At 40.4% G+C, this 26,348-nt stretch overlaps 2 protein-coding genes across 2 annotated transcripts; one reads left to right on the forward strand and one right to left on the reverse strand.

Annotated features, from left to right (window-relative positions):
• The first annotated feature begins 444 nt into the window (after nucleotides 1–444).
• Nucleotides 445–8,244, forward strand: SBSPON (somatomedin B and thrombospondin type 1 domain containing). The gene is made up of 5 exons (XM_063392599.1): nucleotides 445–750; nucleotides 5,229–5,423; nucleotides 5,998–6,088; nucleotides 6,909–7,085; nucleotides 7,709–8,244. Exons 1-5 carry the CDS (start codon nucleotides 534–536, stop codon nucleotides 7,824–7,826), a joined length of 798 nt encoding a protein of 265 aa, XP_063248669.1. The 5' UTR covers nucleotides 445–533; the 3' UTR covers nucleotides 7,827–8,244.
• Nucleotides 8,245–8,382: 138 nt separating this feature from the next.
• Nucleotides 8,383–25,860, reverse strand: TERF1 (telomeric repeat binding factor 1). The gene is made up of 10 exons (XM_063392586.1): nucleotides 25,612–25,860; nucleotides 23,725–23,820; nucleotides 21,520–21,650; nucleotides 20,343–20,429; nucleotides 18,942–19,091; nucleotides 16,782–16,888; nucleotides 15,564–15,629; nucleotides 15,437–15,480; nucleotides 14,354–14,418; nucleotides 8,383–10,112 (listed from the first exon to the last, which is right to left on the reverse strand). The coding sequence occupies exons 1-10, from the start codon at nucleotides 25,823–25,825 to the stop codon at nucleotides 9,954–9,956; spliced, it is 1,119 nt and encodes a 372-aa protein (XP_063248656.1). The 5' UTR covers nucleotides 25,826–25,860; the 3' UTR covers nucleotides 8,383–9,953.
• Between the last annotated feature and the right edge of the window lie 488 nt (nucleotides 25,861–26,348).

Consider the following 26,348-nt stretch of genomic DNA (forward strand, 5'->3'; position numbering starts at 1 on the left):
ATGGTGTGCGGGCCATCCCTGTGCAGGACATCGCTGCGAGGGTCATACCTGTGGAGTCCTGCAGGGTGGGACATGGTTCTGCTGTGCAGGACATCCCGATACAGAACATCGCTCTGTGTGACATCGCCAGCTGTCCTGCCATGCGGGAAACACCCACCACCTGACAGGACATCCCCGGGGACACGTACCCGCCCCAGCTGCCGCTGCTCCCGCACCCCGAAGCTCTGCCGCGGCAGCTGTGCCGCTGCCCGACCGGGCCGGGCAGGGCCGGGCAGGGCAGGGCCGGCCGCCCCCCGCCCCCGCCGCCCGCCCAGCCCGCTTCGCTTCGCTCTGCCGGGTACCGGCTGCGGCCGCAGCGCGCAGCGGTGGCGGGGCCCGCACGTCGGGGCGGCGCGGCGGGGGTTGGCGTGGTGGTGTGACGGTGTGGCAGTGGTCGGTGTGGCGGTGTGACCCGGTGGCGGTGTGACCCGGTGGCGGTGTGACCCGGTGGCGGTGTGGCGGTGTGGCAGTGGGCGGTGGTCGGTGTGGCGGTGATGGGCAGCACGGCGCTGTCGGGAGCGCTGTGGCTGGGGCTGCTGTGGGCCGGGAGCGGGGCCGGGGGCAGCTGCCAGGGAAAGTGCTGCCAGGGCCGGGATGCCGCCTGCGTCGGCGAGGGATGGAGGGAGGGAGGTGGCTACGGGACCTGCTACTGCGACGGAGGCTGCCGGCGAGCCGGGGACTGCTGCCACGACCACAGCCAGGCGTGCCCGGGTAGGTGCATCCGGCCCCGGCGAGCGGGGCGCGGGTGGCGGGGCCCTCGCTCCGGGGACGGGAGCTGCCTGCCGGGGCTGCGCGGGATGGAGGTTCCGCGGGATGGAGGTTCCGCTGGGCTCAGGGCTGCGAGAGGGGCAGGTTCCTCCTTCCCCAGCCAGGGCATGAGCAGGCACCAGGCTGGGGCAGCGCCGGGGTAGCGGCAGACTCAGGAAGGGAGACAGAGACTTTTACCAGAGAGAAAAGGTTTCCTGATCAGCTGTAGTACAGTGACAGTCTGAAGGTATTTTACTTCTAAAATATTATGTTACTTACTTTTCACTCAGCAAGTCCCAAGCACATATTGATTGCAGGGGGGCTGTCAGATTACAGAGACAGCAGGAAGATTAATTTTGCACTGCCTGTGTCTCTCAGCTGATTCCTCACACCCTGACTAACAAATATCAGTGAAATAATTGGGGAAATCCCCACGGTGAAGTTTTGTCTAGGAGCATGAATCCGCAAGAGTTTACTGTAAAGGCAAAGGCTTTGAAATAAGTGTAGGGGCATGAGTGAGAGTGTGCTCTGCCAGCCCTCGGGGCATGCCATGGCCTCCCAATGAGCAATGACAAGGAGGGAAAGTAGCCCAGTACTACCAAACTCAGTATCTGCTTTGTCGGTATTCACAGCACCTCTTTCTGTGGGATTTGTACCCTCTGCTGTCTTCACAGTTTGACTGACCTCTCTGTGCCTAGGATGCAGGACACAGACCTTGCTTTGCAGGTGCATTACTAGTACTCGGTCAGCTTAATGTCTCTTCCCAGCTGGCTGGACACACGCCAGCCTACAGCCAAAAAGTCATGAGTGTCTGCTGCACAGTCCTGCTAATTAGGGTGTATTTAGCAGGCTCAGTGCCGTGCTGACATAGCCACATAGCTTTGGGACCCGAGTTGGCTTACATCTGCCCGGATTGGGAAGGGAGAATACAACTCTGGGATGGTGTAGACCCATCCTAAGGGATGTAAAACTGCACAGAACTCAGCAGAGCAGAACCATGACCCCAGGTTTCTAGAAGAAACATGGTCAGTTGTCCCACAGCTAAATAATCTCCTCAGAGTAACAGAAGGGAAAAAAACGCACCACAAAGTCTCGGAGAAGGTACCTTATACATTGCAATATATGTTGTACAACGAACATACTACAGTTGTCCATTTTTCTTTTTCCAGAGGTGGGAAGAAAATTAAATAGTTTGACTCAGAAAAAGGGATCTGTGTTTCATACTGCTGCAAATGGAAGGCAAAAACAAGGTTTTGGCTACTCGAGTTGTCTTTCATAAGATAGCAATGTAATTTTTCTGTGTATTTTTGAAATTCCAAATGTCTCATTAGCTTCCACATTTTGGTAGGTACCTGAGAACAAATCCCATCCCTCTGTTTCCTTTGTCTTGCATCCTCCTCATTGTTTCAATGAATCATCTTTTAACATTGCTGTGTTATCTAAACTGAGCAAATAGCAACACAGAGAGGGATCCATAAAGATGTAGCTATGGGTCCCTGATGCTTCCTTTTGTGTGTCAAAAGATGGTACCTTTCCTTTTATGGCAGCTCATGGACCCAGTCTCTGTCATGCTGGGGAATTTGACATCTTTCCAACAAGCCACAGAATTGATCCACTGTCCCTTAATAGTTGTTGGGTACTGACTGCAAGAGCGACAGTATTATCCCACTGCCTAAATTCCATTCTAGCAACCCAATTCCTATTTTTCCACATGACTAGGGCGATTCATCCATCTTACTCTAAATCTTGATAACCATAAAATTACCATGTATTTCTGGAGATGACCAATATTTTACTCTCAGCTTGGTTTGATTCCAGTAAGACATGAAGTCATTGCTTTATTTGTTATGTGGTTACTCAGTCCCTTTGGGAGTTTCTTCATGGAAAATGTGATGTTAGACTTGGTGTTATCTGCATATCAAGGTGCTAGTATGAGATCAAAGTTCTGTGGAAATTCTTATTTATGCAGGTCATTCATACAGCCAGCTGGGAAGAGAATCAATAGATAAGGAAACAGGCTAGAAAGACAGTGTTCTTTGGATACTTGGGTAGAACTAAGGTGTGTGTGATCAGGCATTGAAGTCTGTGCTTGTACCATTAAATCAGGTGGGCTCAAGGACTGTGTTTGGACCATGCAGCCAGGTGGCAAGGACTGTGAGGTCCATACTGCATTTAGCACTTGTCCTGGCTATCCCATGGTGGGGTCAAAGACATTTTTACTATCACTGTTTTTCTTTTCTAGTTCGCAGTTCTTGGAACAAACAGTCTGAAGGCTGTAGTGCAACGTGTCAGTGTGGTGCCTTCACAGGCACAGAGGTTATGTCATGTACTTGGGGTACCTGGATGTGTCTGAGGGCAGTGCCTGGTGGTGCAGTATCAGGTGTCAGCATGTGGCCAAGGGAGCTTTTTCTGTGATTTTCCAGCACGGTTCTACAAATCGTACTCAGGAGCTGTCTGGGAAGGTGTTTATCAGTAACTAGAGGAAAATACCAGAGAATGTTGAGCAGGATGGACAACCCAGTACCCGGGGCAGCCCTGTGGTTCTGTTTCAGTGGAATTCCTTAGGCCATGGGATGCAGCATCCTCAGCCACAATACACCTGGTGCTGTCAGGCCACTCAAAAGTGGGCGAGTTTAGTTGGAACAGCTGGTGCACAGTGAGAACAGAGGAAGGGAATTTTAGTAGACTGGTGGTAAGGACATCTGCCAAGTAGCCTGTTTCAGAGGTTTTATCTGCTTTATGGTATTGGTCGTCGTCCAAGAAATTAGAGATGTAATGACAGAGCAAACACTGCAATTTCTATGTTTTATGAGAAGGGTTACAAACCCCAAGGAGGTTATCACATTCTCCTCTTTCTTCCCAATGTCTTGTACTGGCAGAATCCCAGAGGGCATTAAATGTTATCCTGAAAGTCTAGTTTGGTCCCATCACTTTTCTGCAACACTGATACAAGGATGTAACTAGTGGTTAAGCTGTAAAGCTTCTTGGGGAGTTAAATTGTAATCCGGAAATGCAGAAAAAAAATGAAAGCATGTGCTATGTTCCATTACAAGCTAATGAGAAATAGTACACGTGGGAAATGAAAAAGTTTTATTTAACTAGATAATGAGGAGCATGACCCAAAACAATCCAGAACCAGTTTAAGATTGCCTACCCATTGATGATAATGTGTATTTTGTACCATTCTCTAACCTGGAGCATCTACCAGTTGGCCTTCAGGAAAAAAAGACTACTGGAAATGGATCACCAGTCAGATTAAATGTCCTTGTAGGCCACAAATTGAGGATGACTTCTGTTGGGAAATGTTTGTTTATCCTCAGAGAATTCTTCCACTTGATGGATGCCCATGTGTGAGACATTTTTTCTTACCTGCTCTTTCATTGCTCCTCCTGCCAAGACTGTGCAGACTTGAAATTCCCAGGTGGCGGGGTTGTATGTGTTCCATCAGTGAGCATCCAGAGGTCATCCTACTCCAAACCCTCAGGGCTCAACAGTTTTGAAAACCTGTAGTGTTCATTCTAACTGCTAAAGGGAAAATTTTTAGGTCATCCAGTTTTCAGAAACAGGGACTGGTAGTTCCTGGAGATGAGGCTGAGGAAAGTAGTTTCATGGAGATGTGAAATGGCCATGTGATCTTTACAGTTGCATATTGTTTTAATGGAAAAATAAAGTGAAGACTTCTGTGTTATGTAGATTCTCACTCAGGAGTAATGTATCTATCACCTGTTTTTGTATTCTGGGAATGACTGCAAAACATTTTCTTCCCCTGCCTGAGGGAAATGCAGTTTCTTATGATTCAAAGTTTACATTAAAAATAATGGTACTTTCCCCAAAATTTTTGATTAAGTTCAGAGGAAGTTTGTGATCCATGAGGACTGAAATTCAAATATCCAGCGGACTGTTCTGTAGTTGGAAATGAGCAACCTGTGTTAAAACAGGGAAACAAAGCTGTGGCAGTGGATACAGTTTAGTGTTGAGGAAAAAGGAGCTAGAAATTGATCTGAAAGGAATCAAGCAGGCTGCTGCTTAATGTTCCAGCCTTTAAACAAAATCTAGTGATGTAGGAACTGCCAAGGAAGGTCAGACCAGTCTGGTGTAGATAATCCATGAGCTGGTCTCCTTTGGGGCTATGCTTTATGCTTCCAAAGAGGGTACAGGAGAACCCCACAGCTGTAGTGAAAGGTTTTGATAAGGGGCTGTTTCTTTGTGGGCAAGGGATGCAGTAGGAAGCCAAGCGTTGCAGGCAGGTTTGAATTTCCAATTTGACAATGCAAAATCCTGGATGAGTGTTTAAACCCATATAAATAATATTAGAAAAGAGAAAGTAAAAAAACCCAAACCAAACAAAAAGCCCCTCAATGTAATCATATTATCTCAAGTTTTTGAGAGCAATTAGGATGAAACAGAATAACTCCTAATGATGTTTCAATACCGCTTTGCAGCTGTTCCCTGTGTAGTGGGGGAGTGGAGCCATTGGAGTGGCTGTGCGGAGCAGTGCCATCCCGGGCTGCGGATCCGCAGGCGCTATGTGCAGCAGGAACCTAAAAACGGTGGGGAGCCGTGTCCAGCTCTGGAGGAGAGGGCTGGCTGCCTGGAATACCTGACTCACCAGGGAGAGGACTGTGGCCATGAGCATGGTATTCTCAATTTCATCTCTCTGCTCTATGTTGTGTCATAGCCATATACACAGCCATCATAAATTTTCCTGATGTCAATGAACAGCAAAAAACCAAGCATTTATCCACAGTTAGCTGGTGAAAATTATAATTTAGAACTTTACTTTCTACTGCCATATTGCTTTTTATTCAATAATTTGTTTTCCTACTCTGGCTTTTCTTAATTTCTATTAAGGAAACAACTAAGCTGCTTGCATTCCTTCAGTTGGATGTAAGTATCAAATTATCTCTGTGTGAAGTTAGATTACAAATTCAGTATGAAACAGGAAACAGTACTCCTTGTGGGATTCCAGCACATCCTATTTCCTCACTGACTAGATGGCATGCATTGTTAGACATTTTTCTTCTGAATAAAGAAAGAGGTTAGCTGTAGGGAATGGGGTTGAGGTCCAATGTTGCCAACATTTTATCACTTTTTCAATAAAATGAGACAGCATTGCTATCCACAAGCTGTTGATTCATTCACTGACTGTTACAGTAATTGAAAAATGACTCAGCTGTGCCTTGCTGGTTTACCATAACTTTTTTTTCTCAGTCCCTGCTTTCATAACTACCTCTGAATACGGTAAAGAAAGAAAAAGAAGAGCAACATCTACTCTCTGGCCTTCAGACAAAGAAGCAGCAGGGTAATCTATTTATCATATGTATGTGGGTCATCTTGTTCAGGAGAACACAGCTGGCTACAGAGAAAAATGTAATTAAATTTGCAATAATTAAACAATAAGCTATAGCTTGTACCGATTTTCTCTCCTGAAGTTTATTTGCATATTTTAGATGTTGTTTTCTTATTACTTGTCAGTTGTCCTGAATTAGATATTGGGATTGTGGCAAATCTGATGATAGATGTTCTTGAAAGCCAACAGTAAACAATGCTGAAACAAAGCAGAATGTATCCTATGTGTAAGTCTGAGATATTAGATGTAGGTCTCTGAACAAAATGGGCTGAATGGGATTTGTCTCAAGAGACCTTTTTTTGAAACTATTTGACACAAGCAATAAGAAATTCTTGTTTAATTACCAGTAGAGATGGTAATGAACTTTAAATTAGGTTATTACTGGGTCTGTAATGCTCATAATGCTTTGTCTTGGGCTATTTTCCCTAGAACAATAAAAATCATTGATATTCTTAGTCTCTTTTCCATTTTCTTTCAGCAGTATAGGAGAAAAAATATGGGTCACTGAGATGTTTTTCAAAATAATTTAAAAATAATGAACACTACCAGAAAGTGAGATTATACATAAAACACTGGACTGGGGCATAGAATGAGAAATAGTTTACATAATGTTTTTAAGAATCCGCTGATTGGGTTAGGGTCAGAAAAAGATTTGTTAGCGATGATGATGACTAACTTGCACTTCACAAACACCACCCTTATGGTATGTAAATCCACGCAAAGTGCTTACGTGCTTTATCCCTGGTGACTGGGTGCTTTTCCTTGTGGGCAGGTACTGCGTGGAGTTCAGGACGGAGTCTCTCTCGCAACACTGTGCCCTGGAGACGCGTCCGTACGCGCGCTGGATGCGGTACCTGCGCGAGGGGCACACCGTGTGCGTGGCCTGCCAGCCCCCGGCCATGAGCGCGGCCACGCAGCGCTGCGCCGGAGACGGCCACGACGCACACGGGTAAACCAAAACCCGGGACAGCACTCAAAACCTCTCAAGAACTGCATTATACCTGAAAATGGAACAGCTCAAATCGTGTGTAGAGCTCAGAACGTTTTACCCTTTCGGTTCCCACAGAAATTGCCTTTAAAACCTAGATAAAATTGGGAAGTAATTTCAATATAGTTCAGTGCTTTGCATGCTTTATTCACTGTAGTAGAAGAGGGCTTTTTACAGCTGTGGGAACTTTTACTTAAAAAGGGTATTTCCTGCCATAGTCCAAATCTGATTGCAGATTTAAGAGTGGTGGGGTGGTACTCCCCTCAAGTCTGTATACCTGGTTTTTAGAAAAGTAATTGTGAAAGTAGATAGTTATTATTCAGAATTGATTTTTATTTGATCCATACATTTATTAATATGCATACTACTTAATACCTGTACAACCAGCTACTCAACCCACCATCCTGGATATTTCACTTAGGAATATAATGTCTGCTCCAGAAAGCATTTTAAGAACCAGATGAGTTTAGTGAAGTCTTACATGAGTAAACAAATCCAGTCTTCTGACATTTTATACAACAGTCCAGTAACACTAAATACACAGCTTTTACTCTTCTAATTTCTCATTTATTGTCTCGTTTCAGAGATAAACTCTTACACTGGGAAGCAATTGGCAATTCTCAGTGCCAAGGAACCTGGAAGAAGATCCGACAACTGGAACACTGTTCCTGTCCTCTAGTGCATAGTTTTATTTTTACATAAAAGTTTAAAAGCCCTTTTAAGTGGCAACAAAAAGAATAAGAAAATTAACACCAATGCCAAGAAATCTACGTATTTCTGCTGCATTTTCTGGAGCCTTAACAAATTTTAAATGAGTTGGAACTTTGGCAGAAGCATTTCAGGAAATTCTGTCTGCCTTAATACAAAATGCAAAGACTGATCTCTGTATTAGAACACTAGAAGCATGTTTCCATGTTTCTCTTTTGTAATTAAAGAGCTAATGTTTCTAACCATAGTAGTTGCTTTTCCTGAAGTTCTCCATCTTTATTGGCCACAGCCCTGGCTATAGGCACTGCTTCTACTCGGCCGTGAGCCAGCCAAATATTTTCAAGTCTGAGAATAGTTACTGTCAACATTTAAGAGCAAGGGTGAATAAAAGTGAAGTTTTCAAGAGCTGAAACTGATTTCAGGTTATGTCTGTTTCCTCTCCAGTATCACCTAGACAATTTTTTACACAACTACCTAAGTATTCTTCCTCTACACTGCAGTTTTCACAGCTTTCAGCCACCTTCATGAACACATATGCCTAGCCAGCACTGTTAAGGAATTGGTCTCCTCAGAATTTCATGTCAATAATACACAGTGTAACTTTTCTGGGAGATAAACCTAGACGAGACTTAGTGACTAAGGCCTTGGCTAAGAGTAAAAAAAATTACTTACTACTGGTTAAAAATGCTCATCTACAGTGGTTAACATAGGAACCTGCAACATCTGGCAAGACTGCTATGCAGGTTGAGAAAACTTCCTGTTACGACAGGCAGCATCTATATGCAACAAAAAGACTTCATGGAAGAAATCAAAGTGTCTCTTGGTAAGAATGAGGAAGGTGATCTGCTTGAGGTTCTGTCCGCAATAAGGATGTGTTGTGAAAAAAACCTTTGAACTGTATTTTACCATTTTATTGTAATGAAAGCAGGCCTCCAAAACAGAAAGCAGAGATTATTTTAATAGTTTCTGAACATTTCAGACTTCAAGACTATATGTTATCCTTTCTAATGGGGAAAATTATCTAAGAGAGCTTTGTTTTATTATGAACAATTCAGACAGGTAAGGTTTTTGGAAAACTAAAAACCTTAGACAAGGAAAAAAAGTACAAAAATATCTGAATTCAAGGGATTTTACTTTTAAAAGAATGCTATATTATGGTAGTTCAAGTCACTAGAGTCCCACTAATCTGAAAATGGAAAGCATGAGTTTTAAGAGATTGTGGAAATCTCTTCCAAATGATCTGAATCCAGAGAGACAGGCTAGTGCTATCATCCATCTGTTTCAGTCCCCCATGAGCAGGAGAGCTGCAGTGGCCAGCAGAGACCTTGATAGTGACCCCTATTGAAGTGTATCTTTGCTGTCACTGACAGTAAAGACTCATTATTGAGCCCCACTTTGTGTTTTTGAGCTTTCCCTTTCCTGCTGGTCTGGAAGAAGTCACTTGGCAAGACAAGGCGGGTGGCGCAAGCTAACCAAGAGATGATAAGTGCTAGTATAATAGTGTTCCTCTCTATGTAAAATAGTAAACCAGTCCCTTTGTTACTTACAAATACAACATTATATGCATTTACACATTTTTAACTGCAGAAAAACCCCCAACAAATCATCAGCTCATAAAATTAGCAATACTAATACATATATAGTTTTTGGTATAACTTACAGAGATGACAAGTCTGACCAAAATTTTGAAGTGAAGCAAAACAAATTAGGATGGGTTATAGGGCAGGAAATAAAATTATGAAAAGGTCAATCTAAAAAGAGATACAGTCCTTTAAAAATACAGAACACTTGACTCTTTATTACCCTCCATCAAGCTAAAGATGCTGCCAGTCAGATCTAATACCCCTAGTTACATAATAGACATTTCTTAAATCACTCTAAACATTTTCACATTTCAGAATCTAGGGCATCTACTATTGCATGTAGCAAAAAAGGCCAGATTTTACATTTAAGTCATCATTACCAGAGCAAGTGAGCTTACATGAATTACTATTCTGTTTCATGTTTTAGGACAGCCACACTGCTGGGCACTCTGAGACTAAAATAAGATGTTGTCCTGAAAAACTAGAGTAGATCCTCATGTAGGGAAAGGTCAAGAAGAGTTGGTTCCTGTAGTCCAAATCAGGTTTGTTTGATCTTGCTCAGTGTTCTCCACCGGTCTTTCAACATGACACTTGTTCGGTTGTTGAAGTTACCATGGAGTAAAATTTTAGCCCAGTTACCCACACCAAAGTCCCTTACTCCCAATTTCAGCTCCAAGTCCTCTTTGTGAGTCCATCGCTAGGGCAAGAACAGAGACAAATACCAGATACATGAACAGAGAAAGATATTAATATAAGAGCTTATAGCAAATATAAAAGCAAGTTTTCAAACACCTATCTAGTTCATAGAGTACAGATGTCAGGGGGTTTTTTGAGCACTATATCCTGAAACTAAAGATAAATCATAAATTTGTAACTGAACCTGTAGAGCTTTATGGAGGCTCCCAAAGGGGACCTGTGTTAATAAAGCCTTGGGTTAATTGGAGTAACTGGATTGGAAGTAAAAATGTTTATAGAACATTACAAGAGCCCTAAGAATTGTAAATGACTGAATCTGTAGACCTAAAATTTATAACTTGGTGGAATAAAAGAAAGGTTTGTTTCCCAGAATATGTATAAAACCTCCTCCTATAAGTAACAGATCACTTCCAAATATCAAATGGATAAATGGTGTTGGCTGTAAAGCAGAAGGGAACATTAGAGAATCATGTTATGGCTCACCTTTACAACAGAAACCTTCAAAATTGTAAAGGACTGGGCAGAAAGAGAAATGCAGGTGCAAAGGAATAGCCTCAGCTTAAAGCCAAGTAGTAGATCTGATAACTGCATGGAAATGTGAATTACGGGGGAACAAACACCACTTAACTCTGAAAATAACATACCCAGTGGAAATGTAAATCTTACAGCTGCTGTCATTACACAAATGCATACCCCCCTGCCTGTGCACAAGGGAGGATGAGCAGCAGGAACATGCAGCCATTATGACTGTCAGTGGCACACGAACCCACATCCATTAAAACAGGAAGAAAAAATAAATTTATTTCTTAATGACGTGGAATCCTTCTGGGATCTTTAAAAGATTCTGCCCTTGTAAGCATCATCAGTTCAGTCTCTGGCCAGGTGACAATTCTGAGTGCTGTTCTGCATGGTTCCACCCTTCTGTTACATTTAGACTTCTAAAAGTTGTGCCACCCCTCGGACATGAAAGACAGTGGGGGAGTCTCTGAGGGGGAAGGAGCTTAGATAACATTCTGCCTCAAAACAGTATCAGTTCAAACCTGTATCCTGGTTATTCTCCAAAAAAGCAAAGTGTGGCATCTACACAAAGTGCAAGCTGAGGTGTGTAAACTTTCACATCTCGAAGCCAGATTTATTCCAGCTTAATGCAAGTATCAGGGCTTCTTCAGTAAACTTTGATCACTAACAAACCTCACTAAGCAGTGAAAGAATTACAAGTAATAGTAGTTCAACTGTATTCCGAAACAGTTAGGAATCTTAAACTTCTCTAAAGTAGTTTACCCTTTATCAAAAATACTTCCTTTTTCCAGTTCCTCCTGTCCACACATCTTTTGCAACATAAGGAGTGAATAGCTTTTTTTCTATTATTAAAAGGCCAGAGATTCCATTGGAATCATGTAGCCCATCTCATTTCAGAGGATGCCAGAAAACTTTCCTAAATAAAATCTTTATTCAAGTAACACAGTTATGCTTGACCTACAACACCAGATAATTCAAATACTTGCATTAAAAAAGACAATCACAACCGTTGTTACTTGCAATGATTAATTATATTTGCTGTTTAAAGGGTTGTTTTCAGCTTATTTTGAGTTTTAATTGCTTACATTGAGATTTAAAATTTTTTTTTTTTTTTAGATTTCTTCCATTTATTGTTTAAATGAGGGGCCTACATTACTGGTAAATCAGAGACTGACTCATTTCTTTTCACTGGGGAGCAGCACAGAGCAGTGATTGCCCCCTGCCCCACTCACTGACAAGCTGTCTGTTCCCACTGGGACAGAATTTATGTAGTTTCCAGCTTTGCATTGTTACAACACTGGTTGAAAGCCTGGACATAATGCAGCACTATGCTTGAGCTCACATCAGCACAGTGCCTGGTCCACAGCAACGTGACATCTGGCCAGCTCTGAACACCAGCAGAGCAAGCTGGAGTTTGCCAGGCAGAATATGAAGACATTTCCTCACATATCTAAAGATCTTGTTATTTCTTAGAGTCAGTTCTGCTCTGTCTTCCTTTATCCATTATGGAACTCTGCTCTGAGTTTTCTCCTTCAGCTTTAAATATATGGATTTTTTTCCATAAAAGTCTGACTAAATTCTGAACACTCAGATTTTCAGACACATTGTTTAATTTAAATACAGTATCATGCAGATTTTAGACAATTCAAAGGACTTGCCATATACTTACTAGGTATAAAATTGAGTACTGTTCCTTAAATTCTGTCTGACACTTGCATCCCCTAATTTAGCAATGAGGAAATAAAGTATGTGTCCTTTCAATAGCACTGCAGATTGTTCTATGCAGCTAACTGAAAACACTGCAATGAAAGGCTGAAAATGGGCACTGAACCATTGCAGTGAAATGCCATTTACAAAACAAGAGCAAACAATGCCAACATTGAATGAGAGACTACATGGAAAAGGAAGTTCTAGAAGTCAACAGCTCTGACATTCATTGCATTCTTTCATGCAAGTGGACAATTTTATAACCCAGATGATTAAGCAGAGGAGCAGATTTATTGTTTAAAAGGCCAATTATCATTGCTTTCTATAAAACATTTATGAGATTTCAGTGGTAGGGAGTAAGGCATAAATATTACAGAGGGTACAAATGCCTACAACTTAGCTAACTGTTGAAAGAAACACAGTTCTGAATCTTAAGTTGCATTTAAGTTCTTTTAAAATTTTCAATGCCACTGCCAGATGCAGTTCTCTACAAATTTAGTCTTTATATTTCAATTAAGTTGAACTGTAACAACACAATTAAGCAAACAACTCCTATTTTTTTCTAACAAGAAGTATGTGTAAGCCCTAGACCTAGACACAGTGCTTGTAGGTGGCCCCACAACACACTAGCTCAGCATAAAAATATGTGAATACAAAGCTTTCATTAGCTCTGTGTCATTGTGGTCCAAATAGTTTAATTCTTGATGTTGAAAACAAGCTTGATGGAAGTGTTCATGCTCACCAGCAACTGGCTAACAAGATACCTATCCAAGTATATGCTGGAATGAAGTAATCATGTCTTTAAAGGCCAAAAGCAAATCCAGTAAGTGCTGGATTTGGATTAAAAAAACTATTTTTTTTAGGGCACTGGTTTTATCTGCAGCTTTTAGAGAGGTTGTCACTGATTTAACTATTCCTCAGATTTGTGAGAAAGTAAAAAACGCTATTGGTGTTCAAACTTCAAGCATAGATGAGGTCTCATTAGGACTTCAACCAATTTGAGGATGGCATGTAACTGAAGATTTAACCAGCACTTCAACTTCAGTAAAAATGCTTAAGAAATAGGAGTAAGTACAACTCTCCTCTAGAAAAAGAAAATAAACCATAAGCAGATTTGGTCCTCCCTGTTATATGAAAAATGAAATATCAATATGAACACCAGAAAAATGAAACAGCTCACATCAAAATGGATATATAACGATAACTTACACTATTATCTAGACAGGAAGACTCCACATTGCTTCCTAAGAAATATTACGAAGGGGAATCCAACAATGACAATACATTTATTTAATGTTATTTTTTTCAGTTATCATGACAAAATGCTGAACACTTACGAAGGAAAATTGGCTATAAACAAAAATTAATTTGAAAGACCCCAACATCAAATCAAGTTTAAGCATATACTTCTGCATTTCCCACCAATGGGAATTCTAGCATTAGTGAACACAGTAGGCTTATTTTAATGTAATTCAATCAAGTAGGATTACCCATGAAGAGAGCACAAAGGACTATTTGAAATGTAGCATTGTAAGAAGACCCTACCATTTGGTTTATAAAAACTAGAGTAGTTTCCCAAGTAAATATGTTTTTACATTACATAAATGAAGTACTGAATTATAAAATTACTAGACCTTTAATCTTCTAAGCTGGAAAACAAGTTGCCTCTGATATATTTGCCCAAAATTCTCACAGGCAAATGACATCCTGAATTCTTTAATCCAAACTGTGGAAAGAATTTTTTATTTTACGCTAAGCTTTGGTAATGGTGTATTTCAACAAATAAAAGGCTTGGAAGCAATAGCAACGCTATTTGAGACAGTAAAAAAAGTTTTATTTCCTGTCCTTAGAAAGAGAAGAACTGTAACAATTTCAGGAACTGTAGCACTTGAGTAATCTAGAGAATCTTAAATCTAAGAACTAGATTTAAAAATTAAATTAAATAAAGCTGAGAAAGAACAATCAGTGCATGCAGATATATTTTATCTCCATTTAGAAGAGAGAATAGGTACAAACCTGTTTTTTTCGGCTACATGTCAAAGAAACTCCATTTTTTCCCACATTTTGCATGTTGTTAAGACCTAAAAGACAGTTAATATAAATCCAGAAAAATGAGGAGTCAACATCAAGGCAGCAGTTTTGCATTTTACCATTTACACGTGACAAGAATGTACACTATTTTGATATGCTTTGACAAATTGGGAAAATTTCATTGTCTGTTTACACATAAGTATACTTTTATATATGAATACACATGAACCTTGCCATAGTCATATTCAAAAAATAGCCACCATATTTTCTATACAATAGAGTTCAGAGAAGAATTATATTTTAAACACTAAGGTAAAAATTGGTACATAATAATAAAATATTTAAATTTGGTAAAAACATTTGTAACTCTACGCACTACTCTCATTTTAGGTAGAGGGAATGGGAAGTAACAACCAATCAGAGCTACAATTCTTTATATGCAAATTCTGCAGTTTCCAAGTACATGTATCAGGTTTTAACTGTGGCAAGCATTCAAGGCATCTTAAGAGTTTGTCCTCCCATGTACAACATGGCCATGTGCAAAAACTATATCATCATCTCTCTGTGGTAAGAGTGTGCCAATGGTCTTAAGAACTTAATTATAAGTATTATATTATCTGTGTTGTTAGGCTTTTAAGAAGTAATACCAGGAAAATGCACAAACATCCTGACTTAGTGCATTTTACAGTACAATTTGTTTTTCCAATCAGCTTTTTTAGTTCTTTCCCAATCAAGCTACCCAGCACAGAAATTCAGAAAGAAATGAATTTCAGTACTCTTCTGGCAGCTTTCTCTTGCATATAATACCATAAGACTTGTAAACCAACCAAGCAAACCATAAAATAGTGAATGATTTTGTAAACTTAACTGCCAGAGAACCTTAAGCCACTTCACAGCTTCTTAAATATGGCAACCACCAAACGCGCATTTGTGCAGAAACCACACACAACTTGGAGTGTTTTTATCCACCACAATAATTTCTGCATTAATCCAATCACATTGGATAGCAGTTAGAAATAAGTGTTTGACATGACTGTTTTGGAAGTGCAAAAATGAAATAATACTCACTCTGAAGAACTCCACTCTCTTTGGGTTTCTGTCTTGAATGTCTCCTGCAAGAAACACAGATCTGAAGTAAAAATACAAAGAACTTGATGAAGTCTGTGACCAAAGCAACCACAACAAAATTTTTTACCTTATTCTGGTTTTCTTTATGTCTCCAGATGACTGACTTGTGATATACAGTTCCTCTTTCACCACTCTTAAAAAGGAAAGACAAAAAAATTATTTCCTAGGCAGTAACTTGCCATTTATATGACTCAACAATATTGAAATGAAAGAAAATCTTAAGACTTCTCTACAGAAGCAGTAGCATGAAATCACTAATTGCACCAATGCATTCACTCTCTTAACCTTGCCTCCCTGTACCTGGAGGAGAAATACAGAATCTGCTAAGTTAGAAGGGACCCACACAGATCACTGTGTTCAGCTTTTACCCCTGCACAGGCATCCCCAGAAGCCACACCATGTGCCTGACACGACTGTGAAAATGCTTCTTGAACTCTGTCAGGTTGGTGCTGTGACCAGTTCCTTGGGTAGCCTGTTCCCAAGACATGTAAGTTGAAGATAAGAGGCATTTTGCACTTCTATTTTTTCATTGGCAATTATTTCCATAGGTTTTTTTGAACAACTCTTTCATCATATCTCTCACATGTGTCAGGAGATGCCCTTCTAAAAAAACAAATCAAAAAATCTTATGACCTGGCTTCCTGTATACTGCCTGCATCAGCCAATTTTCTTAACTAAATGATGCCAAGTAGTCTAAGTACAAAAATGAAGAAATACAGACACTATCCTAGCTGAAGACTGCAACTTATTTTCCCCTTAAAAACAAGCGATGTTAAACCAGGAATATTAGCATTTTCCAAAATAATCATGTAATTGTTCTGAAGATTTGCAATGTTGGAATCATGAAGCAACGTAACTATTTCCCTTCACACTAGTATCATTAAGGGGTCAGCTGTAGGAAAAACGTAAGAGTGATTCCATTTCCTTAGTATTTTTCTTCCTGAGATGATCTATAGCCTGAAATTAGAACTAAAATGAGTTTAATCAAGCATTAAAAAAACAAAGTCTTCTTTGTACTTTTATTATTATAGACTGACAGCTGTTTAAATTGCAAATTGTGCAACTTCACAAATAGTTAAACTTACTGACAAGCTATTCGATGTAAATGCCAAAAGTAACAACCACAGAAGAGCACAAATTTTAAAAAAATAGGGAATGTGCTTGTAGATAACTTTCTATTGGACAGCAGTTTGGAATTTAACAGCCCTCCTTCTACCTACTCTTTTGTTTACAAGTTTCATGTTACTGTCCAAGCACATCCCTTAGCAGTATACTTAATACAAACCTTTCTTTTGTTTCCAAATGGCTTTTGTCATTTTCATTGACTTCCACAGGTCTGCTTTGGAATGCTGTTGCTCCAAATCCTTTAGATGCCACGTGTTTTGTGGCTTCCTGTGAGAAACAGAATTGATATCTTAAAATTAAAGTCAGGCAGAACCTAGATGGGAGTTTGCACTAAGATTAATATGTATACTTTTTAGACCTAGCAGTGCTTATTTGACAGACATTTCAGAGGTATTAACATTAAACTAAGAATTTTCGAAACAACTTTAGCATGTTAAGTTGAAATCCATAAAGATCTTCATCAATTAATAACTTGGAGAAATTTTAGTCATAGTTGCAATTGATTTTTATATGGACACAAAGAGATACAACAAATAGTTGTATAATGAGTGAACTTACAAATGTGTGAAGTAAATTGCAGAGCTAAACTAAGACTGCAAATACTATCAATGTACTCCGAAGTCTTAATTTCTAACCTAGTTATAAAATCCAAACTGGAGGTGTCAAGTTTATCTAGGTCTGTAGCACATGGCAGGACAAAGCATACATAACACTTTCAAAAGACGTCTAAGCAGACCTTAGGTGTGTAATCTAACCTGTCTTGCACTGGCAAAAAGTATTTCTAAATCTTGCTCAAACTTTTAGCCATAAACGAAGATTGTTTCTCCTCCATTGCCAAGAGAAAGGAGTAGTAATTCATTACTCCATACAGAGTACTTAAAGGGGGTCTCCTGCACTGAATAAAGATGGAAAAAAGGTCTTAGCAGGGCATGTAGTGGTAGGACAAGGGTTAATGGTTTTAAACTAAAAGAGGGTATATTTGGACTAGCTATAAGAAAGATCTTGTGTTGTTTATGATGACAGTGGAAAAACATGGAACAGGCTGCCCAGCAAGGTGGTTGATGCCTGATCCCCGAAAACCTTAAAGGCCCGGTTGAATGGGGCTCTAAACAAACTGATCTAGTTGAAGATGTCCCTGCTTATTGCAAGGGGGTTGGATTAAACTACCTTTAAAGGTTCCTTGCAATCCAAACTATTCTATGATTACTACTGTGTCTGGCACTAGACGAAAGAGAAGAAAAATTAACAGTAAAAGCTAGAGTGTTCTTCTGCAGAGAAGACAGGGTACACTGCTGAGAAACCTGTGTGCTGAAGAGGGAATTCTTCACAAAATTGTCTCCTCCATGTGCCAGAATAACTCTGTTCAAAGTAAGATTTGCAATGTGGGTGCAGGCAGTAGCACAGACGTTCAGGCAGTGAGGGCCTTAGACATGCTAGGATGGAGTTCTCAGCCTTCTCCAACACCTCCAAGCCTCCACCTCCTCTTAGACTCTAAGAAAGAGCCTTGCAAAATAAACTTGAAAACTGACAGTCAAATGAAACCATTAAAAGGTATTCCTTGTATTATCCTTTGACTGTATTTAATAAGTTGTCTAGTCTCTTTGGTAAGAAAATGAAAAACACAGAGGAACTTCAGGATTGTTTATTTAAAATTTGCTTCTTATTACCTTTAGACGTCTGTGCTTTTGTAATTGAATAATTCAATATTCTTTTATACGAAGTAAACATAAGAGAAATTCTTTACAATCCTCCTGAAGATGAACAGAAGAAGGAATGTTGTTCTTGCCAATTTTAAATCACTTTTGAGCAAGACTGTTTGTAAGGAACATTTGTATTTACAGGAAAACAGCAATAATAGTTTTCTATCTCCTAACTCCTCTGACATTCCTAAAGCTTTTAGCCAAATTACAGGTATTGATTTTTTATTTTTATTATAAGGAGTCATGTAGGCTTAAATAAAATAAGCATTAAATATAAAGCTACATTTTTAAGGAGTCCCATATCAGAACTGCTTCTCTTAAACAGATCTTGTTTTAATTACGTTATTTTCTTAACTATTTTTCTAATCAAAACAGTTGTGAGGAAAGCATTCATAGAAGACATCTCTAGAGGAATCTCTTTCCTATTAACTTTCTCCAAGACACAGTAATTAAAACAAAAATGTTGAATATAAGACAATTCAAAGGAAGGTAAAGTTTTCATCTAATACAGTAATTCATCTAATACAGAATATTGCCTAAACAACTCCTTTGCAAAGATGAATCTATGTGAGCGTATCAGGTAACTTTTTTCAGAAGTTTTTAAAATACTTTCAACATACCTGTATTAAGAAGTTGGTTTCATTTTCTTTCATGAAAAGTTTAATGTAAGACTTGATTTTACTTATCAGAAGACTGTAACTGAAGTTTTGGAGAAGAGGAACATATGGATCCTTGGTTTTAATTACAGTGGCCAGCTTCACCCTTAAAGGCTAAGAAAAACACAGCTTTATACAACACAAATCCTGCAGTAAACTTGGTATCTACCTAAGCAGGAAATATGGAAAGCTAAACATGAGGATTATATAGTCTCCTGACTATCCCTATACAATTTCATCTGCAGTTTGAAAGAGTTCTAGAGTGAACTAGACTTAATACCAGGTGTTTATCTTATGTGCTCAGTAAGTGATAAAGTTTAACTGATCAGAGAGCCACAGTTTCATTTCCTTTATGAATAACACTAAAAGCAGGGTTGCCAGTGGAGGAAAAACACCAGAAAAAGCCACCCATTACTTAATTCTCTCTTCTCATTTGCTCCCTCAAAAAGAGTGCCATTGAAAGGGGTGTACATTGAAAGGATAACGTAGCACAGCAGCATTAAGGACACATCAGTACTGAATCAGAAATTCACATTGTGTCTACCAATCCCTCTGAATTTTAAAGAAGCCAATATAGCCGGAGAATTATCTTCTGTGTATAGGCTGCATTTTTATTTACGAATTTGAGTACTATAACCACAACTTACACTTTCCAAACATCTAAATCCTCTGAATGGAAGTGTATCTGAAGAGCAAGTTAGACACAAGCCACCACTTACACAGAACATGTGTCCTAGTATACCAGTTATATGCAGCATTTTAACTTGTTTGCTTTTTGCCTGCAGTGCTTCTATGGCTCTTTTCTCCACCCCAGTAAATTCAAGTATGTGCACCAACTATTACATTAAAGAGATATTCACTTAAGCTTGCAGCCTTCTGAATGATGCAGTCAGCTTCAAACCAGGAGGTGGCCTGACACGTTGTCTTTTCCAGACAGAGACATAATAGAATTCAATCTGTACTACAGAATCTGATGAGTATTCCCTCCCTGGGATGCTTTGGTACACAGAACACTAATCAGAGGTGACAGAGGCCACTACAACAGAAATCAGCAAACTGGCTGTTAGTAATCAGCACTATCAAATTCCCAGAATTTGTAGTGCCATCTCACTCTCATATGAAGAGGAGTGAGATGAACAACTGCTGCTAAAAGCATTTTACTCCCACAAATCATCCAGTTCTTCTATCAATCTCCTAGCCACAAATTTCCTTTTGTATTTTCAAGTGACACAGGTGTGAAAGTGACTGCATAGACAATAATGAGATTGAAGTTATGCAGGTAGAATTTGCTAGCTTTGCAAAACAACTCCCCTATTTCTCCTCTGAAAATCAAGAGCTTTTCATGCAATTTAAGCAAGTTACTACCTTATCTGATTCAGAGTCTGTGAACAGCCTTTCAAGAACTTCAACAGCTTCCTTGAAGTATCTGTTTTCCATATAGACTGCTACAATCTACAAGAAATATAATAACAAGATATGATGAAATACTTTCCACCTGAGATTCAGAAAAAAAAAACCAAGACTATTCACAATTCTACGGTTTTCTAAGACTCACGAAATTCAGATGATTATATATTTAAGGGTTACTGACACTTATTTACTTCTGTTAGTTCTGAAATTAGTTTTGAAATTTATTTCAATTTATGTCTTTTCCAGATTGGCAGATTTTGAAACAAATCTGAACTAGTACAAACAGGAATCATATGAGATAGAAAAAGGTCGCCTGTACAGATCTATTTACTCTGTAATAAAGCTGAAAATGCAGTTCAGTCTGCTAATAGCCGAAGGTGTTTGTAAAAGGGGCTCTGTTTTAGCAGGATAGAATAGAATTTTTAAGGTCATCAAGTCCAACCATCAACCTAGCACCCACCACCATATTCACCATTAAACCATGTCTTCAAGTGCCATATCCACAGGTTTTTTTCAAGCACTTCCAGGGGTAATGTCTCCACCACTTTCCTGAGCAGCCTGTTCCAATGTTGTGCAACCCTTTGTATGAAAAAGCTTTTCCTTATACCCAATCTAAACCTCCCCTGGCACCACTTGAGGCCATTTCCTCTCCTCCTGTCACTGGTCTCCTGGGAAGAGACCAATTCCCACATGGCTACACCTTCCTTTCAGGCAGTTGTAGAGTGATAAGTCCACCCTGAGGCTCCTTTTCTCTGGGCTAAACACTCCCAGCTCCCTCAGCTGCTCCTTGTAAGGTTTGTGCTCCAGAGCCTTCCCCAGCTCTGCTGCCTCTCTCTGGACACTCCAGCACCTCAAAGTCTTTCTTGTCCTGAGGGGCCCTGAACACAGGACTCAAGGTGTGGCCTCACGGGTGCTGAGCACAGGGGACAATCGCTGCCCTGCTCCTGCTGGCCACACTGTTCTGGATACAGGCCACGATGCCACTGGCCTTCTTCACCCCCAGGCACAGCTGGCTCTTGTTTAGCTGCTGTTGGCCAGCACCCCCAGGTCCCTCCCTGCCAGGCAGCTTTCCAGCTACCCATTGCCCATGAGTAGGTGCCATCCTGAAGCATTATCAGTAAGTCACACAGACCTGAATTTGAATCAAGCGACGAATATCTTCATGAAGTTTTTCCAGTTTATTTTCTTCCCTTTCAAGTAAAGTCCAGAAAGATAGAGCAGATTCCAAAGGTGAAATTTTTTCATCATTTTCAAACTGCAATCCTTCGAGAGAGGAAAAAAACCAAAGTACTTGTAGGAATTAAAAGGTAAAGTTAAATAGATTACATAATTTATATGCAGTAAAGCAATAGTATACAATTTCAATTCCTTTTTCCTCAATTTTTAGGTGTGTTTAAGAAACCTGAAGAAACTATTTTCTTTTCAGAGGGACTGGTCCTTCCTGCTCTTGCTAATAACATCACTGTTGCATTTTCAGGGGGTTTTATGTCAGACAATGTTCATTTAAAACACCACTTGCAATTAGGTATTTGGGCTGGCATTAATAATACATTAAACTTCGCATCAGATATCACAACCTTTGATACTGATACTATTAATTTTGTAATATAATCACCATGCTAAGTAGTTTTGGGTTTTTTTTCCTGAGTCTATTACTATTTCCATTTCCTAACTTTTTGTTGTATTTGAAGTGCTTAAACCAAGAGGGAAATTTAAACAGCTCTACACAGGAGTGTCACTGAAAAAGCAGAAGCAACCTCCCACACCAGTGCACTGCTGTGCCAACACCAAGGTTTGTGCAAACTCCCAGCAAAGGATCAGTGGCCAGTTCTGGCAGAAATCTAGGCTAGCCAAATATTTATCCCCTCAGCACTCTCAAGCACCTTCCCAGTCTGGTCGTTGCACACCTGCACAAGTGCTTTTTTCCCATGGCACTGCCAGCTTAATTCAAGATGTTCACTGAACTACAGCCTTGCTTATGCCTTCGTTTTATGGTATCAGCAGAATCTCTTAATTTATTCCTTTCATTAAGTATTTTTCAGACAGAAAGTAAACACTTTACACAATACTGAAGAGAAAAAAATTTTTTTATACCCACTACAATGTCAAACAGTGAAATTTCAAACACTATTATATGCATATATACACATAACTAAAACAAAAACAAGTGTTTCTATAGTTATTGTCTCAATCAGGTAACATGACACTTAATATTTGTTCTAATAGTGTAAAACCAAAGTATTTAGCTCTTAGAGAGCTGAAACAACTGACTCTGTGTGATCAGCACAAATCAAATATTTTAATAAGTAGAAAAAAAAGGAAAGATACCATATAGTAGCATTCCATGTACATTGTGCAGCTAGACCTGATATACCTACTACACACATGCAGTCTTCCTCACCACACAGATCATTCTCTCCTGATAAAAACACAATGAAGTCATATTCTCAAGCGTTATATACAATAATATAATTTAGAGCATTAGCACAAAAATATCATAATTTGCATACTATTTTAAATAATTTGATTATCTATTCTAAATATTAGAACTTGATTCTCAAGCTAAACTAAATCAGGATGACATAATAGCTGATAAGCAAATAGGAAATTTAACTGTATAAAAACAAGACTTTGTGGCATTGCTAGGCCAGAATACACTTTTTTCTTCCATGCTCATGCATTCAAGACTGCTCCTGAAGTCTTCAAATTCCAAAGAGTTTTATCAAACAGTGAAAAAAAAAAGTTAGTGTCTTCCAGAAACTCAAACAAAATCATCTCAGCTAAATCAACAAGTTGCAAATGCAGCCAAACAGAAGATATGGTAGTGAATAAGAGCCCCGAGGACTTGCTGCCAGCTGAAAGTCTTACAGTCTTCTATAGGAAACATAGGCAGTCATCCTTTTCCTCCATAGTCTCATTCCTGCTGTCTATCCTACTTTAACCTCTAGAGCTAAATGTGCAGAAAAGAATACATATCCTGAGTTTTAAACTTGTGAGTATTGGTCACTAAAATCTACTCAATCCTTTCCAGTATATTTCTGTTGTTGATATTACTCTGACAAAAAAGACCTGGTGATTTAAGAAGTGTATGGTGATTCAAACTCCATGCAGCCAAATCAGTCAGCACAGGGTAACACAAGTCGTGCAGACAGCTCAGTCACATGTGTAATAAAAATAGTCCAAAAGGTGAGATTGATTCAATTTATTTATATATAGATGTATCTATATATAAAAGTATATATAGATGTGCACAGTAAAGGCTACGTGAAAGCATATCTAATGTAGAAGTTCATGCAACTATTTTTAGACAAGTGAAAAAAAGAACCTGAGTATTTACCAAGGCTTTTTCCTTGTGCAATTCTTATCAAAAGCTGGCAGAGATATACTGTTTTTTTCTGATGCGGAGGTATTTGGGAGAGGCCATTAATAAGAGCTGGAAAAGAAGAGAGAAGTTGTATCAGTCTTGCTCCAGCACTGCCACAGTGTGGCTAGACATATACTAGACACTATCAGATTTCACTAAATTTCTACTTTCTTAAGAAACCAATGAAGCACACTTAATTGGTATTCTTCCTTGCTAATACAACTTAAATAGTATTTAAGATCTTGACCAGAAGATGATATCCTTTTCTGAAGAAACAGCAGAATTAATCACAGGCTTGTATTCATCCAATTCAAAGACCATAGCATCGAATTTAGGGTTTTTTTGGTAAGTAGGTTACTATAAAAGACAACTGACTGCTCCACAGAACTTCCAGGGAATGCCCACAAACCAGGAGCCACAGGCAGACTGGTAACACATGTTGCTATAGCAACTTACAGAACTAAAGCAGCAAAAGCAACATGGAAAGCTTACTCAGAAATGCAAATTTACCAGGGAAATCCTCCTTGCAAGGCTGGAAGGTCACAAGGATTACTACATATTTTAAAAAGGGAGCTCTCATGAGTTTATTCTCATCATCCAGGTTACTGTGAATTTCTTAGGCTAATGTGCTTCATATAGTAATTCATCTTCACAGCATAACACAGAACCATTCAAAATGAAAAGTAAATCACAGAACAGCTGGGGTTCGAAGGAGCCACTGGGTATCATCTGGAACCACTGCCTCCCTACCTCCCTGCACTCGCTTCAGTTTGAATTGACTTTCTTGTTAACAGCCAATCATTACTTCTGTAGGGTCTCCCTTTGATGCATGCAAGAGTAATAGTTCTGTGTTTCTATGAAAAAACACACCCACTTTTCTATTACAATCTCATGACTGTGGTTAAACTTAGCTTTTCCCAAAGACTTCTACACTTTAGAGTGCCAAACTCTTTCCTCTGTTGTTGAACAGAGTAGAAACAAGTTCAAAATTTGGTGTTACTTTTTATTTTCGTATGACCTTGAATTCTGCACAATTTAATTAATAGTTTCTACTAATACACTCAGTCTTCCCAGATCCTCTCAAGAGATATTTTCCATTTGCTTTTGCATTGACAGTGTCTCTGCTTCCTATCTGCACAAAACTTCAGTACAATTCTCCTGAGGAGTTCAGTCCAAAGGCCACACATAGAGAAGCAACAAAAAAAATTTAACCTAGCAGCCCCCATTCAAAGTACTTTACTAAGTTATCATTAGATTTCTTATCTCTTACCATATTCCGTATCAATCTACTTAGTAATCATTCTGCATGCCACTGTATTGCATTCTTTGCAGAAGTTTAAACAAGTCATACTACTACGTTCACTTGAGTCAAGAACATACACACAGACAAAATATCCCCCAAAGCTCTAACCTGGTATCCTCAGGAAAACTGCTTCTTATAGAAGAAAACATAAATCCATCAAATTTGTCTGAGACTTAAGACATTTGCTTCTAGTTGTCAGCCACTCTCAGTCTAAAGTTTATTTCTCATTTTAAATATGTGTTTTTCCAGACACTAAACTTCATTTCCTCTCATCTCTGTCTGCCAGAATACAGTTCTCTGAAATATTTCTAGCACTGCTGTATTGCCACGGTGTGCGAGTGCTGCCGATACCATCCAAGCCCTCCACAGGCTCCCCGGTATCTCCTGAGGCCCCCGAAAGAGCTGAGCACCGACCCCAGCGCTGCTGACCGCGGTGGCCGGCGGGCTACGAGTGCTTTAGCACGCCCGCGGTGCGGCGTGCTGGAGGCGGCTGCCCCTCAGGCCCGGGACTCGCCGCCCCGGGAGCGGCTGTGCGAGAACCCCGAGCCGCCCCTTACCCTGCGCAACGTCCCTCCACCGCCAGAACTCCGCCCCGCTCTGCTCCGCCAAGTGCCGGCACAGGCAGGAGCAGGCGAACTCCAGCATCCACTCCGCGGCCACTGCCTCCACGGCCAGCGGCGGGGCCGAACTGACGGAGCTGCTCACGGAGTTGCTGCCGCCGCTGCTGCTGCAGTCCCCATCCGCCGCTCCCGGTGCGGCCACCGTCGCCATCTTCAAACCGCGCGCCAACGGCTGCCGGCGCTGACCTTCGCCGAGCCGCAGCCAATCAGAGCAATTTCCCCGCCCAGCCCCGCTCTGCATCCAATCAGCAGAGCCGTTCAGCCCAGCCCCGCCCTGCCCGCCGAGCCGCAACCAATCAGGGCGGCCGCCCCTCACGGCCCGGGCCGTTGTCACCGCGCGCTTGTTTTGCCCCGCGAATGCCTTTAGGTGCCGAAGGAGGAAGGTTGGGGGAGCGCTGTCACTGATGGAGCCGGTGGCTCTGAGGGCTGCCGTGTCCCATGCTTCCTGGGAGAGCAAAAGGCGGAACGTGAAAGTCTTCTTGCATGTCTGAGCCGAAGGGCCTCTCTAAGCGCGTCTTCATATGGATTCTGGAGAGAGGAGGCCGCAGAAGGGAGGGAGGGAGGAAGGAGATACCAGGGCCTAGAAAAACGGCAAAGTGGGAGCTTCAACTTGGCAACGAAGCCCAGGATGGAATGTGAAGAGGGGCAGTATTAGTTCGAGTGTGTCTGTCTGA

This window comes from Prinia subflava, chromosome 1 (assembly GCF_021018805.1).
Source record: "Prinia subflava isolate CZ2003 ecotype Zambia chromosome 1, Cam_Psub_1.2, whole genome shotgun sequence".
NCBI classification, from domain to species: Eukaryota; Metazoa; Chordata; class Aves; order Passeriformes; family Cisticolidae; genus Prinia; species Prinia subflava.

Coding starts and splice junctions, on each gene's coding strand:
- SBSPON (XM_063392599.1), top strand. CDS start 534: ATGGGCAGCACGGCGCTGTCGGGAGCGCTGTGGCTGGGGCTGCTGTGG. Junction 5,424..5,997: donor GGACTGTGGCCATGAGCATG/GTATTCTCAATT, acceptor TTTTTTTCTCAG/TCCCTGCTTTCATAACTACC. Junction 7,086..7,708: donor GACGGCCACGACGCACACGG/GTAAACCAAAAC, acceptor GTCTCGTTTCAG/AGATAAACTCTTACACTGGG.
- TERF1 (XM_063392586.1), bottom strand. CDS start 25,825: ATGGCGACGGTGGCCGCACCGGGAGCGGCGGATGGGGACTGCAGCAGC. Junction 14,419..15,436: donor AGAGAGTGGAGTTCTTCAGA/GTGAGTATTATT, acceptor ACTGTCTTTTAG/GTCTTAACAACATGCAAAAT. Junction 10,113..14,353: donor CATGTAGCCGAAAAAAACAG/GTTTGTACCTAT, acceptor TTCTTGCCCTAG/CGATGGACTCACAAAGAGGA.